General features: G+C 40.8%; 1 protein-coding gene across 29 annotated transcripts in view; it reads left to right on the top strand.

Annotated features, from left to right (window-relative positions):
* The window catches only part of CADPS (calcium dependent secretion activator), a 481,890-nt gene that overhangs the window by 349,656 nt on the left and 119,399 nt on the right, over positions 1-12,835 (top strand). For all 29 annotated transcript variants that reach the window (XM_045496967.1, XM_045496969.1, XM_045496972.1 and 26 more), the window contains 3 exons: positions 10,004-10,105; positions 11,829-11,892; positions 12,308-12,431. In XM_045496967.1, coding sequence (XP_045352923.1) covers positions 10,004-10,105; positions 11,829-11,892; positions 12,308-12,431 — 290 coding nt within the window. The remainder of the gene's footprint in view (positions 1-10,003; positions 10,106-11,828; positions 11,893-12,307; positions 12,432-12,835) is intronic.

Genomic DNA, 12,835 nt, shown 5'->3' with positions numbered 1-12,835 from the left:
CAGCGTGTCTGAGCCCCAGGGCATCAGGGCATAATTAGAAAAGGGGCTTGGGCTGGAGGGAGAGGGGAGGAAAGGGAAAGGCTGGGCTTTCATAATGAAGCAGTGACTATTGGATGTGAGAGTCCTAATTACAGTGTATAATTAACCTAGAGATTATACAAGCCATCCAGATGAGCAAGCAGGGATGTCTTCTTTTGAGATGATAATGCTTTGGTGTTATCTTGAATTTGTAGTTACTAGTCACTTGAAAGAGACAAAAGAAAATATTCCGCTCTTGGATTAAACTCAAAGGTATCATTCTAAAAGTTGTAAGGATAAAGAGTTGCTAGGGGAAATCCGTTTCAAAAGAGAGAGAGGTTAAGAGAGTGTTTTGGTCTACATGTTCTATTTAGGGAGCATTGCAAGAACCATCTAAGATACTCTGTCCCACTCTGGCCCTTTAAGCTCTCATGTTTCTGGGCTGGAACAATTTAGTAGCAAGTAGGATTCAGTTATCATGCTTGTTTAAGGACATTTTCAGGGATCCATAATGCGGTCTGCAGGCATGCATCCATTTGGAGAGAGAGAATATATCATGTTTACGGTGCCTGCACCAGCATATGTGGACATTTGCATTTGGAGAGAAAGTATATTCCCACTTCAGCTGGAGTTTTACCCCTTGTTGGTAGTGATTGGAGCTTAAAGCTGGCTGTATGCAGAGAAGTGGACCAGACCTTCTTCTGTCTTTTGAATCCATACATATTCTCTCACACCTGGGTTCTACACTTGATCACTAAACAGATGCAATACCAGAACACATCCCTCGCTGTAAGCTTTGAATGAATCTAGTCCTCTGACCTTCTTGAAAAGATAGCTCAGCTTCCAAACAAGGGTTTTGCGGCCGAGCTTTCAACACAATGTGGAGAACTGTACCAGCAGGGTGACAAGATGCTAGGAATCTGTGTGCTTACCTGGGTGTGGGGGGACAATTGAACGATCCAAGGAGATGAGGTCACTTTCACGAAACACATTGCCGCTTGATTTCTTTGACTGGATTCTTCGCCCCTAATTTCAAATCTCAAAATAAAACGTTTCACATGAAAAGCCTAGTTCTTAATCATATGAGATCCCTCCTATAAAAGTCATCCATTAACAAGGTCTAGCTCCGAAGCATTTGGGGAGAGGGAGAACAATGTTCGTAACTAGTAACTTGAAAGACGGGTGGCTGGGTTGTGGTCGTTTCAGTCTGACAAAAAAAAAAAAAAAAAAAGACACAACTCTAGATAAATTATTATTTGTGACATGGCTCAAGATGGGCGAGTGTGAGGAGAGTGAAGGTGACAGAACTGGTACTGACCACGGTGACAAGGACTTGAAGAGCAGCCGACGTGACATCTTTCCTGTCGTGCAGCCGAAAATGTCAACTTTGTGAAGGACAGTGAGAAAATGGTTTGCCGAAAACTTGAAAGGTGGATTCCGGAGATGCCCGTTGTGTCAGAAGTGATATAGTCTGTTGTGGCCAGAGAGACCTACTTCTGGTGGCAGTGGTGGCCTGCAGGTGGGACAGCTTCCTGTCCCTCATGGGGTTCCAAAAATGACTGCACTGGACCTGCACCTTGTCTCAAGTTTGCAGGGTCATGATATACTAGAAGTGAGTTGTTAGCCAGTGTGCAGTTAGGTGGACCCGGAGGCCCAGGACCACATTTCCTTGTCGCTGTGTGTGTGTGTGTGTGTGTGTGTGTGTGTGTGAGAGAGAGAGAGAGAGAGAGAGAGAGAGAGAGATTCTCAAGCTAGGTTCAAAGGCATCAAACAATTTTACTATATGATGTGCATATCCCCTCCTTCTAGGAAAAAGGAGATAGTGCTTTATTAACTCACATCAGTATAAGTAATAAAAACTAAGTCTGGATCCTCTCCGTTTTTGAGGTGAAAACTGGAGTCAAGGAAGCTACAGAGGGGCGCCTGGGTGGCCCAGTCGGTGAAGCGTCCGACTTTGGCTCAGGTCATGATCTCGCGGTCCATGAGTTCAAGCCCTGCGTCGGGCTCTGTGCTGACCGCTCAGAACCTGGAACCTACTTCGGATTCTGTGTCTCCCTCTCTCTCTCCCCTCCCCCGCTCACACTCAAAAATAAATAAACATTAAAAAAAAAAAAGGAAGCTATGGAAATGTAGGAAACAGGAAACAGGAAACAGAACCGCTGTCAAGCGGTTCTCAACCCTTGACAGCACATTAGGACAACCTGGGGATGTCTACATCCCCCTGCAGGTGAATTGAATCAGAGTTTGAGGATGAGACTGTCAAAGCTGTCACATGGTTCCAAAGTATAGGCAGAGATTAAGAACTACTGACCTGTGAGGACAGTCTGTCTGGTCAGGGCACAGCTGCTAGGGCGAGCCAATTCCACCTGTTTCTTCTATCTTTGCGTTATTTACTCAACATAAAGGTTCCAGAAAAGTGTGTCCAGTTGACTGAGCTTAGGTCATAGTCCAGCTTAGACACACAGTGTCCATAAAAGGGGGGGACTGGCTTGTGGGAAGGCCCTCAGTATATAAACAGCAGGAAACAGGACCCCAGTTTACTCTTCCCCCCAAGGGTACGCGCAGTGTGGGCAAGGTCATTCTTCCGAAGGACATTCAGGTGTTAAGAAGTGACAGTGGGTGCTAAGAAGCCAAAAACCAAGAAGGCAGGAAAGGCGCCCTTCAGGACACAGAAGAATGGGAAATTCAGGATTCCTAAACACATGTTCTGAGTAAAGACACATCTCAGCCTGGGATTTGCTCGTTTGGAATTTAAAATCCAGCTTTATCTCTCTTCTCTCATTCTTTGTGACTCCTTAAGTGTTAAAAGTATGGAGAAAGGAACACCATGCAGAGCCAGTTTTATGACAATTATAGAATCACCTCCAAATGTTTCCAGAAAAGAAACACACACACACACACACACACACACACACACACACACACACACAAGCAGGGCTTCTGAGAGACACCAATACAGTTCCTCTACTTATTTTGCAACCAGCACTGCCTGGGATGGCACTTTGAAATAGCACATACACCACTTCCAGAAGGGATCGTAGCTTTATAAGTGGACCCTCTTGCTTGGAGAAGATCTCTGGTTCCAGATTCACTCCAATCCAAAGGAATTGGGGAATCCTGAATCAAACCTACCCTTTCAACCACTGGAAGAGCCACCCACAAGATATTTTCTTGATCTAAAGCAGAGATTCTCGAAGTGGGCTCCTTGGACCAGCAGCATCAGAGAACTTGTTAGAAAACAAACTCTCAGCCCCATCCTCCAGGTAATCTGAGGCATGCTCAGGTTTGAGGACCACTACTCTAGGCAAAGTATTTTATTGCTTGTCTGAAAACAGTGTTCCCTAAAATATTGAGCCAGGATTTTCAGTTAGTAGCTCCATAGAAATCTGTGGGAAATTGGGTGGGGCAGAGGGGAAAGTGGGTGATGGGCATTGAGGAGGGCACTTGTTGGGATGAGCACTGGGTGTTGTATGGAAACCAATTTGACAATAAATTATACTAAAAAATCTTTTTAAATAAAAAAATAAGAAATTTGTGAGAAATCAAATTAGCTATGTCCTAGCTGAGGAGATTATAGGGAACCCATTACACTGAATTCTGGCCATGCTGAAAACAGCTGACCAATGTCTAGTTAATGTATCTTTAGGGATTGGGTCCCTACTGTGCTCATGAATTCCTTAGACCATGTTATCTATGGAATATCTTATCTTGTCCTCCATCCTGGTTTAGGCATCTGCGCTTGTGTAGTCTTGGGAAGGCCTTGTTGTTTTACATGGTTTCTATACTTCTTACTGGTCCGTACCACTGTCATATTGCGCAATGTTTTTTCCCTATAATTTATGCCTAATAAATACGGGAGCTTGAGAGCAGTTTGGGGAGACTTCCCTTAGCCTCCCTCTCACCTCTCTTGACTTGTGGAGTCTTGAGTAACCCTTTCTGCTGTCCTTGGCTTTGCTGGACAAAGCCAAAAGCCGAACCCGCAATTGGTGACCCCAACGTGATAAGCCAAACCCACAACTGGTGACTCTGATGTGATAAGCCAAACCCATAGAAATCTAAGCCTGTATAATTCCCATTGACAAATTACAGGGAACAACAGAAAAGAAATTGGTACTTGACAGAATTTCCAAAAATAATGATATGAGGGGCACCTGGGTGGCTCAGTCAGTTGAGCAACTAACTCTTGATTTCGGCTCAGATCACAATCTCATGGTCCATGAGTTTGAGCCCCTCCTGGGGCTCTGAGCTGGCAGTGTGGAGCCTGCTTGGGATTCTCTTTCTCTCTCTCTCTCTCTCTCCCTCTCTCTCTTTCTCTGCCCCTCCCTCACGCTAGCTTGCTCTCAAAATAAATAAACTTTAAAAAATGCAGTGAAATTAAACAAACAAAAAAGGATATTTTTACTTTTCAACTGATAGAGTTACCACCTGTGATCTTTAATAAATTGTATTATTCCTGCCTGTCTCTTCCTCAGTTTGTAAAATAACATTGTCTGTCCCCAGTACCATTTCAGAGCAATTCTGGCAGTTACAAAGAAATTTGCATTCGATGTCAAAATCATGACTTTTTAAATCACCTATTTTTGTTGGTCAATTCTGTACTATTTACCTTACAGACATAAACTTAGTTGCATTCATTTTAAGTTAAAACTATTTGCGGGGCGCCTGGGTGGCGCAGTCGGTTAAGCGTCCGACTTCAGCCAGGTCACGATCTCGCGGTCCGTGAGTTCGAGCCCCGCGTCAGGCTCTGGGCTGATGGCTCAGAGCCTGGAGCCTGTTTCCGATTCTGTGTCTCCCTCTCTCTCTGCCCCTCCCCCGTTCATGCTCTGTCTCTCTCTGTCCCAAAAATAAATAAACGTTAAAAAAAAAAAAAAAAAAAAAAAAAAAAAAAAAACTATTTGCACTGACATAGGCAATTAAGAAGGAAATTTTTTATGTTTATTTATTTATTTTAAGAGAGAGAGAGTGCAAATGGGGAAGGGGCAGAGAGAGAGAGAGAGAGAGAGAGAGAGAGAGAGAGAGAGAATCTCAAGCAGGCTCTGTGCTGACAGCCCCCGACACAGGGCTCGATCTCACGAAGTGTGAAATCATGTCCTGAGCCAAAATCAAGAGTCAGACACTTAATGGACTGAGCCACCCAAGGGCCCCAAGAAACAAATTTAAGGAAAGACTACAAAAATAACTTTTTGTCATTTACTTTTTTAGAATAGTGAGATTAATAGTGTTGAGAAAGTAGTCGGAGGTTGTCAGGGAATTGGAAGCTGCTGATACCTTAAATAATCACAACTGTGAATCATCAGAACAAAAGGGAAAGAAACATAATTGAATTTTATGTTTGTAATAATACCCTTTGTAGTGAGGATTAACTGAGAAGGCCAGACACACCCTCAATGCTTAGTTTTTATCATCTCAAACACGAATCTAAAAGTTACTTTCTTATTGCCTAATAATTGCCTTAGAAGTCTTGCTGAGTGAGGAATGATTTTCTTCAGGAAGGTTTATCTCCTAAAACTAGCCACATGCGTCTCTGGGCTTCCCATGTTAAATGATTTCCATGCTTTTTCCTGTGATCTGTAAGCCCCTTTCTGATTTGTAAATTATATTTTAATAGCGTTTATCTCTGGGCTAATCCCTGCTAAGAAACAAAATGCTTAAAATGTCTCCCACTTTCCCAAATCGAGTATGTGCACACACCAATCAGATAAACGTGTTCAGTGCAATTGCGAGTTGTATTTTGTGTAAACAAAGTCTAGATATAAAAACCACAGCTATAGAAAGTTGTAGATTATAAACATAAGAAGTTACTACACCAAAAGCATCACCTATGTTTTGTGGAGGCCAATGAATTCATCCTGAGATGTAGCTACAGATTCACATATGGGCAGATTTACATATGGACATTTCATATGTAAAAAATTTTAAATAGGGGCACCTGACTGGCTCAGTCAATAGAGCATACGACTCTTGATCTTGGGGTTTTAGGTTCTCACCCTACATTGGTTGTAGATTACTGAAAAAAAAAACTTGAAAAAAATTTAAATAAACTTTGTAAATTAACATTTAGGATTTATCTAGAAAACATGAAAATAGGGGCGCCTGGATGGCTCAGTTGGTTAAGCGTCCGACTTCAGCTCAGGTCACGATCTCGCGGTCCGTGAGTTCGAGCCCTGCGTCAGGCTCTGGGCTGATGGCTCAGAGCCTGGAGCCTGCTTCCGATTCTGTGTCTCCCTCTCTCTCTGTCCCTCCCCCATTCATGCTCTGTCTCTCTCTGTCTCAAAAATAAATAAACGTTAAAAAAAAATTAAAAAAAAAAAGAAAACATGAAAATAAAGACATATTCATATTCCAACATCCTACCTGATATTTACCATTTGGCCTTCTTCAGGGCAGTTCAGGGGAGTGTGAAGAAATGGATTTTATAGAATTTTACTGTTAAGGGGTGTTTTTAATAATGTGGGGGAGGGGAAGTTTTCTTGTTCTTTCTTTCTTTCTTTTTTTTTCCAAGTGGGGAATTTTTAGTATTTATAAAGAAGGGAAGCTGACCAATTAACCCCTAACAGGAGGTACATTGCTGTCATTTGCCAAGTCTTTTGTGCAGTCAGACTGGTCTAGTATACAGGATTTTCCCAACTTATGCTGGATCCTTGAGAAGACCTATAAATAAGACCATTTGTTTGGTCTCAAGATGACTTCCCATTTGCAAACTGAAGAATGTTCCAGTAGAAGTTTCATGGTGACACGCCAATCCGCAAACTGGCTCAGCCAGTAGTCACAACAAGTCACTACGGGATCTGGGAAGCTGAAGTCTTTGAATGGGTCAGATTATCCCACGTCTAATTTGGCACAGATAAATTTGGGCTATAAATATGCAGCTTCCTTTTGTATTTTCAACTTGAACAGTCCAAAGCAAATAGGAAAAATGTGTGGAAACCTGATGGCGATTTAGAAATATGAGAATACTGGGTTTAAACTGGAATTTACTTATATTTGCTAGGGTCCTTCTTGTTATTAAAATGACCAGTAGTTCACTAGCATGGAAACGCATCATATGTGGTTTGTTCTCTTTTCTCCCAGCTTTATTGAGATATTAACATGTAACCTGTGTAAGTTTAAGGTATCTAATGTGTTGATCATATATATATGTGTGTGTGTGTGTATGTGTGTATATATATGTGTGTGTGTGTGTGTGTATATATATATATATATATATATATATATATATATAGTGAAATCACTATTATGACAAGGTTAATTAACACCTACATCCCCTCACATAATTATCATTTTTTAGTGTGGGCGATAACATTTAAGATCTCCTCACTTAACAACTTTCAAGTATATAAATACAGTACCATTACTCATGTTATAGCTGGGAGTTTGTACCCTTTAGTTAACAGCTCCCTGTTTCTGCCAGCCCTTGGGCTCTGGCAACTACCATTCTATTCTGTATTCTTATGAGTATGACTTTTTCAGATTAGACATGTAAGTGAGAACTTGAAGTTTCTGTCTTTCTCTGTCTGACTTATTTCACTTAGTGTAGTGCCTTCAAGTTCCATCCATGTCATCTCAAAAGGTAGGATTTCCTTTCTTTTATGGCTGAATAATATTCCATCATATAAAAATAATTCCATCATATATATATTTTTCCATGAATTCCTTTATCCATTCATCCATCAGTGGACGCTTGGGTTGTTTCCATATCTTGGCTGTTGTGAATAATGTTGCAATGAACATGGGGGTGCAGATGTGTCTTCAAGAAAGTAATTTCCTTTCCTTCAGGTATATACCCAGATGTGGAATTACCAAATCATGTGATAGTACTATTTTTAATTTTTTGAGGAACCTCAATACTGTTTTCCACCGTGGCCACACCAGTTTACATTCCCACCAACAGTGCATAAGGGCTCCCTTTTCTCCACATCCTTGCCGACACTTGCTGTCTTTTCAATACTAGGCATTGTGAGGTGATATCGCATTGTGATTTTGATTTGCATCTCCCTGATGACGAGTGATGTTTTTATGTATCTTTTGACCGTTTGTATGTCTCCTTTGGAAGACTGTTCAAGTCCATTTGTCTCTTCAAGTCCTCTGCCCATTTTTTAATTGAATGATTTGGTTTTTTCTATAGAATTTTATGACTTCTATATTTCTGTTGTCTATTATCAGATAGATGGTTTGGGAGTATATCCTCCCATTCCATAGGTTACCTTTATATTTGGCTGTGCAGAAATTTTTTAGTTTAATGTAGCCCCACTTGTCTATTTTTGCTTTTGTTGCTTCTACTTTTAGTGTCATATCCAAAAAAATTGTTGCCAAGGCCAATGTCAAAGAGCTTTTTCCCTATGCTTTCTTCTAGGATTTTTACAGGTTCAAGTCTTATAGTTAAGTCTTTAATCCATTTCGAGTTAATTTTGTGAGTGGTGCAACATAGGAGTCCAGTTTCATTCTTTTGCATGTGAATATCCAGTTTTCCCCAACACCATTCATTGAAGAGACTATTCTTTCCCATTGTTCATCTTTGGCTCCCCTGTCTAAAATATTAGTTGACCGTATACGCAGGGATTACTTCTGGGTTCTCAGCTCTGTTCTCTTGGTCTGTGCATCTGTTTTCATGCCAGTACCATATTGTTTTGATTATTAAAGCTTTGTAATAAACTTTTAAGTCAGGAATTGTGACGTCTCCAACTTTGTTCTTTATTAGGATTATTTTGGCTCTTTGGGTCTTTTGTGGTTCCATACACACTTTAAGATTGGTTTTTTTTTTTTCTATTTTTGTAAAAAAAATGCCATTGGAATTTTGATAGGGATTGCATTAAATCTGTAGATGGCTTGGGGTAGTTTGGACATTTTAACAATACTAATTTTTCCAATCCATGAATATAGGATATCTTTCCACTTATTTGTGTCTTCTTTAATTTCTTTCATCAATGTCTTTCACTTTCCCCAATGTCTTATAATTTGTTCTTCAGTTAATACATTAGTGCTTAAGAGAATCTGAACATCTGTAATATAAGCTAGATATTGAGTCACTTAGGAACATTTAACACCACAAACGACAGATATTTACAAGGCACCTGTTTTTTCTAGAAGTTTGTGTGCGTAATTCAGGAGTCCCAAACCTAAGTGCCTACAAGAGAGATATTTAATACAATTGAGAGATGTGGACAGTTAACTGCCTGCCCCTGTTAAAAAGCTATTACTTGTTACTCACCAGTTAATGCCAGTTGTTCCAAATTTTCAAAAGAATTGTGTTGTAGAACTTTCCTAACTTTAAAAATTGCTGGCAAATTGGGGCACCTGGGTGGCTCAGTCAGTTAAGTGTCCAACTTCGGCTCAGGTCGTGATCTCATGGTTCATGGGTTCGAGCCCCGCATCGGGCTCTGTGCTGACCATGTGCAGTCTGCTTGGGATTCTTTCTCTCTCTGTCTCTCCCTCTCTCTCTCTCTCCCCCTCTCCCATACTCTATATAAATAAATAAACTTTAAAACATGCTGGCAAATAGAATCTGTATGGGATATTCTCTCTCTCTCTCTCTGCCCCTCTCCCATACTCTAAGTAAATAAATACACTTTTAAAAATGCTGGCAAATAGAGCCTGCTTGGGATTCTCGCTCTCTCTCTGCCCCTTTCCCACACTCTAAATAAACAAGCAAGCAAACAAACTTTAAAAAAATGCTGGCAAATAGTTCAAAAATCTTAAGAAGCTATGAGCCAAGCAAAAGGTCTAGAAACTGGACTTTCTGGCCACCAGTTTATACATTTTACCACTTCACAATACATGAGCGACAGTACTACAAATGTCTCCAAAAGATAACCCCAGCATACCCCGTGCCCTTTAGTAGCCACCTCTGAAAAGCAGGACTTCTCCTAAGGTCACATCGATCATTGTAATTGTTCTTCTGAAGTGGACAGTTTCCTCCTGCTAGAGATGTGATTTGACGATGTCAGTGTATGAGGTTCCCGTCACTTCATGACATGTCTTCTTTCAGGCCTGATGGAATCGGAACCGTGACTGTTGAAGAGAAGGAACGTTTTGAAGAAATCAAAGAGAGACTCCGAGTTCTGTTGGAAAATCAGATTACACATTTTAGGTAAGGATCTGGGGTTGAGGGGTTAATTAAGAGGGTGAGACTGGGGTGGGGCAAATAAAGGGCTTGACTTTCTAAAACTGTTAACCTGTCAGTGACACGTTGGATATTTAGAAATAACTGAACTGAGGGGCAGCTGGGTGGCTCAGTTGAGCATCTGACTCTTGGTTTCGTCTCAGGTCATGATCCCAGGGTTGTGGGATCGAGCCCCATGTCAGGAACATGGAACCTGCTTGGGGTTCGTTCTCTCTCTCTCTCTCTCTCTTCCTCTGCACCTGTCCCCCACTCCCTTGTGCTCTCCATCCCTCTAAAAAAACAAAAAAAAATGTAACTGAATGGAAATGAAAACCAATAGGACAGGGTTCCGCAATAGCCAGGAGACTTTGACATCTTCAGCTCATTCTACTTCCACTAAAAGAACAGAGCCCTCTTTTTGCAAGCTGACCCTGGTCATCAATCCATTTTTTACATCTCTGTTAAGAAGCTGAATGTGAAATTTCTACAAGGTTCCTAAACCCGTGAAAAATCCTGTGAATCAGATCACATGAACAGGGAAGGAAGGCAGTGGAATCCATATGAGAGTGTCCACCTTCTCTCTTACCTCAGAAACAGGGCTAGCCGTCTACTAAGGGAAAGAAGGAAACTTAGATCTGCCTTGGCAGATTGACTCTACCCCGCGCCCTTGACACAGCGAGCAGGTCCAAGTCCAGCCTTGCACCACATAGCCCGCTTCTGCCTTGCAGCAAATTAGACATTTCTATCACTGCACTGGTGCTTGTAGACTAGAGATCCTGAGATAGTAACTCAAAAATAGTAAGAACATTTATAATAATACACTGATCCTTTTTCTTAAACATTTCCTAGGGGTCAAGATACAGGACTCACGGCTGGTTAGGCATTAACTCGATTTTTTGTTCCCAGAACAACTTTGTGAGGTCGTTGTCACAGTCTCAAATAAAAAGTAAACCAAAGCTGAGAGAGTTAAGGAACTTGCCCCAGACCGCTCAGCTGGACACACGCCTAGGAGATAGTTTGAATTTAAGTAGCCTCTGCTGGTCCCTTGGTACCATGAGGAACAGTGGCTCAAAAGGCCTGTGACAGCCCCAAATAGTCAATGGAACTCTTAGGAGTACAGGACCTAGCTCTTTGTGTGCCATCAAAATCCTCTGGGATAAATTTTTATTGATTATTCGCTATATGCAAGATGTATTGCCAGTAACAAAAGACCCAATGACAATTAAAAACTGCAGTCAAAGAGTACATCTAGCAAAAGCATGAATTTGCTCAAAATACACTCCTTCATTTCCTCTAGTAAAGCCTTTGGAGATGTGAATAAATATGTTAGGATTTTAGCCTGTCTTAACTAATTTTTTTTTTTTTTTTTTTACTCCTGGTCTCTATAATAATATATAAGGTCACATGTGAGCTAACAAATGGTTTTCCTTCACAATAGAAATCTAAACAGAGCCTTATGCCATGACTCTAAATATTCTTTTCTGCTGCAGACACTTGCAGAGTCCCTCTTTAGTCATTATTCACACATACACATATATACATTATATACACACATATATGGTGTGAATTCAGATTAACATAACACAACGTGACAAAATAAAAAGCATTTTCTGTTCCTCAGAAAGAGTTGCTATAGGAATCAAATTGCAGCATACTTCATGCTGAAATGTAATGTATTTGGGCAACCTGAAGAATGTTCTCTGTTTTTTAGGTATTGCTTTCCATTCGGTCGACCTGAAGGGGCTTTAAAAGCTACTCTATCACTCTTGGAAAGGGTAAGAATGGAAGTAAAAGACAGATTACATATATATAGACATGAACATGATTGTAATGAAATATTATGGCTGAATGACCTAGTTTGTCATTTTTCAAGGCTTCACTTACCATTCATCAAATACCAGAATAAACGTGGGGAAACTGTCAAAATTCTAGATATTTTATCTCCAGACTCCCAAATAGTTAGCATATATTGAAGATATGTTCCTGGCCCTTCCTTGATTCATAGATGGGTTTTGCCATCCTAACTGTGCATTACAACTCTGTGTGTTCTGTTTAGCGATGGCTCTCAATCAGTATTAAGTCACAAGGAGGCATTCACAGCTCGTTTTAAATTTGAGCTCTTTAAGAAACATAAATGAGTAACACATTTGGTTGAACCATCTTAATAATCTTTTATTTTCCCACCTAAAGGTTTTGATGAAAGATATTGTTACCCCCGTACCACAAGAGGAGGTAAAAACAGTCATCCGGAAATGTCTAGAGCAGGCTGCTTTAGTCAACTACTCCCGGCTCTCAGAATATGCTAAAATCGAAGGTAAGGCTCCCTTCTGCCCCCAGTTACTTCTTTAAATTTTGGTATGCCTCCCTGGGGAAGAGTCTGTCTTTTCTAATGGGCACCAGAAAACAATGGTCCATCTGAATATGTTAAATTGAAACCTGAAAGCACTTGAAATATGAAAGCTTCCTTGGCTGCGGCCAAATAAATGAATTAAGAACAGGGGCTCAGGCAGCAGTCTTTTGAGGGGAAGAATATGAATATAGGATGTTATCCGATAACGAAGGTCCTTTTGAGAGTCTGTGTCGGCATTCACTTTGCTCTGTGAGTAATGTTTTCCTAAGAAGAGGTTCTGTGGGACTGCTACCTTCTTTAAATAGAGGAAAACAAAGCACTTTGTTGTCCGTTGTTGACAGCCTTGGAGGTAAAACGAGCATTGAACA

This window comes from Leopardus geoffroyi, chromosome A2 (genome assembly GCF_018350155.1).
Source record: "Leopardus geoffroyi isolate Oge1 chromosome A2, O.geoffroyi_Oge1_pat1.0, whole genome shotgun sequence".
Taxonomy (NCBI): Eukaryota; Metazoa; Chordata; class Mammalia; order Carnivora; family Felidae; genus Leopardus; species Leopardus geoffroyi.
The sequence above is the reverse complement of the archived record's forward strand: the minus strand, read 5'-3'. Positions and strand labels throughout refer to the sequence as shown.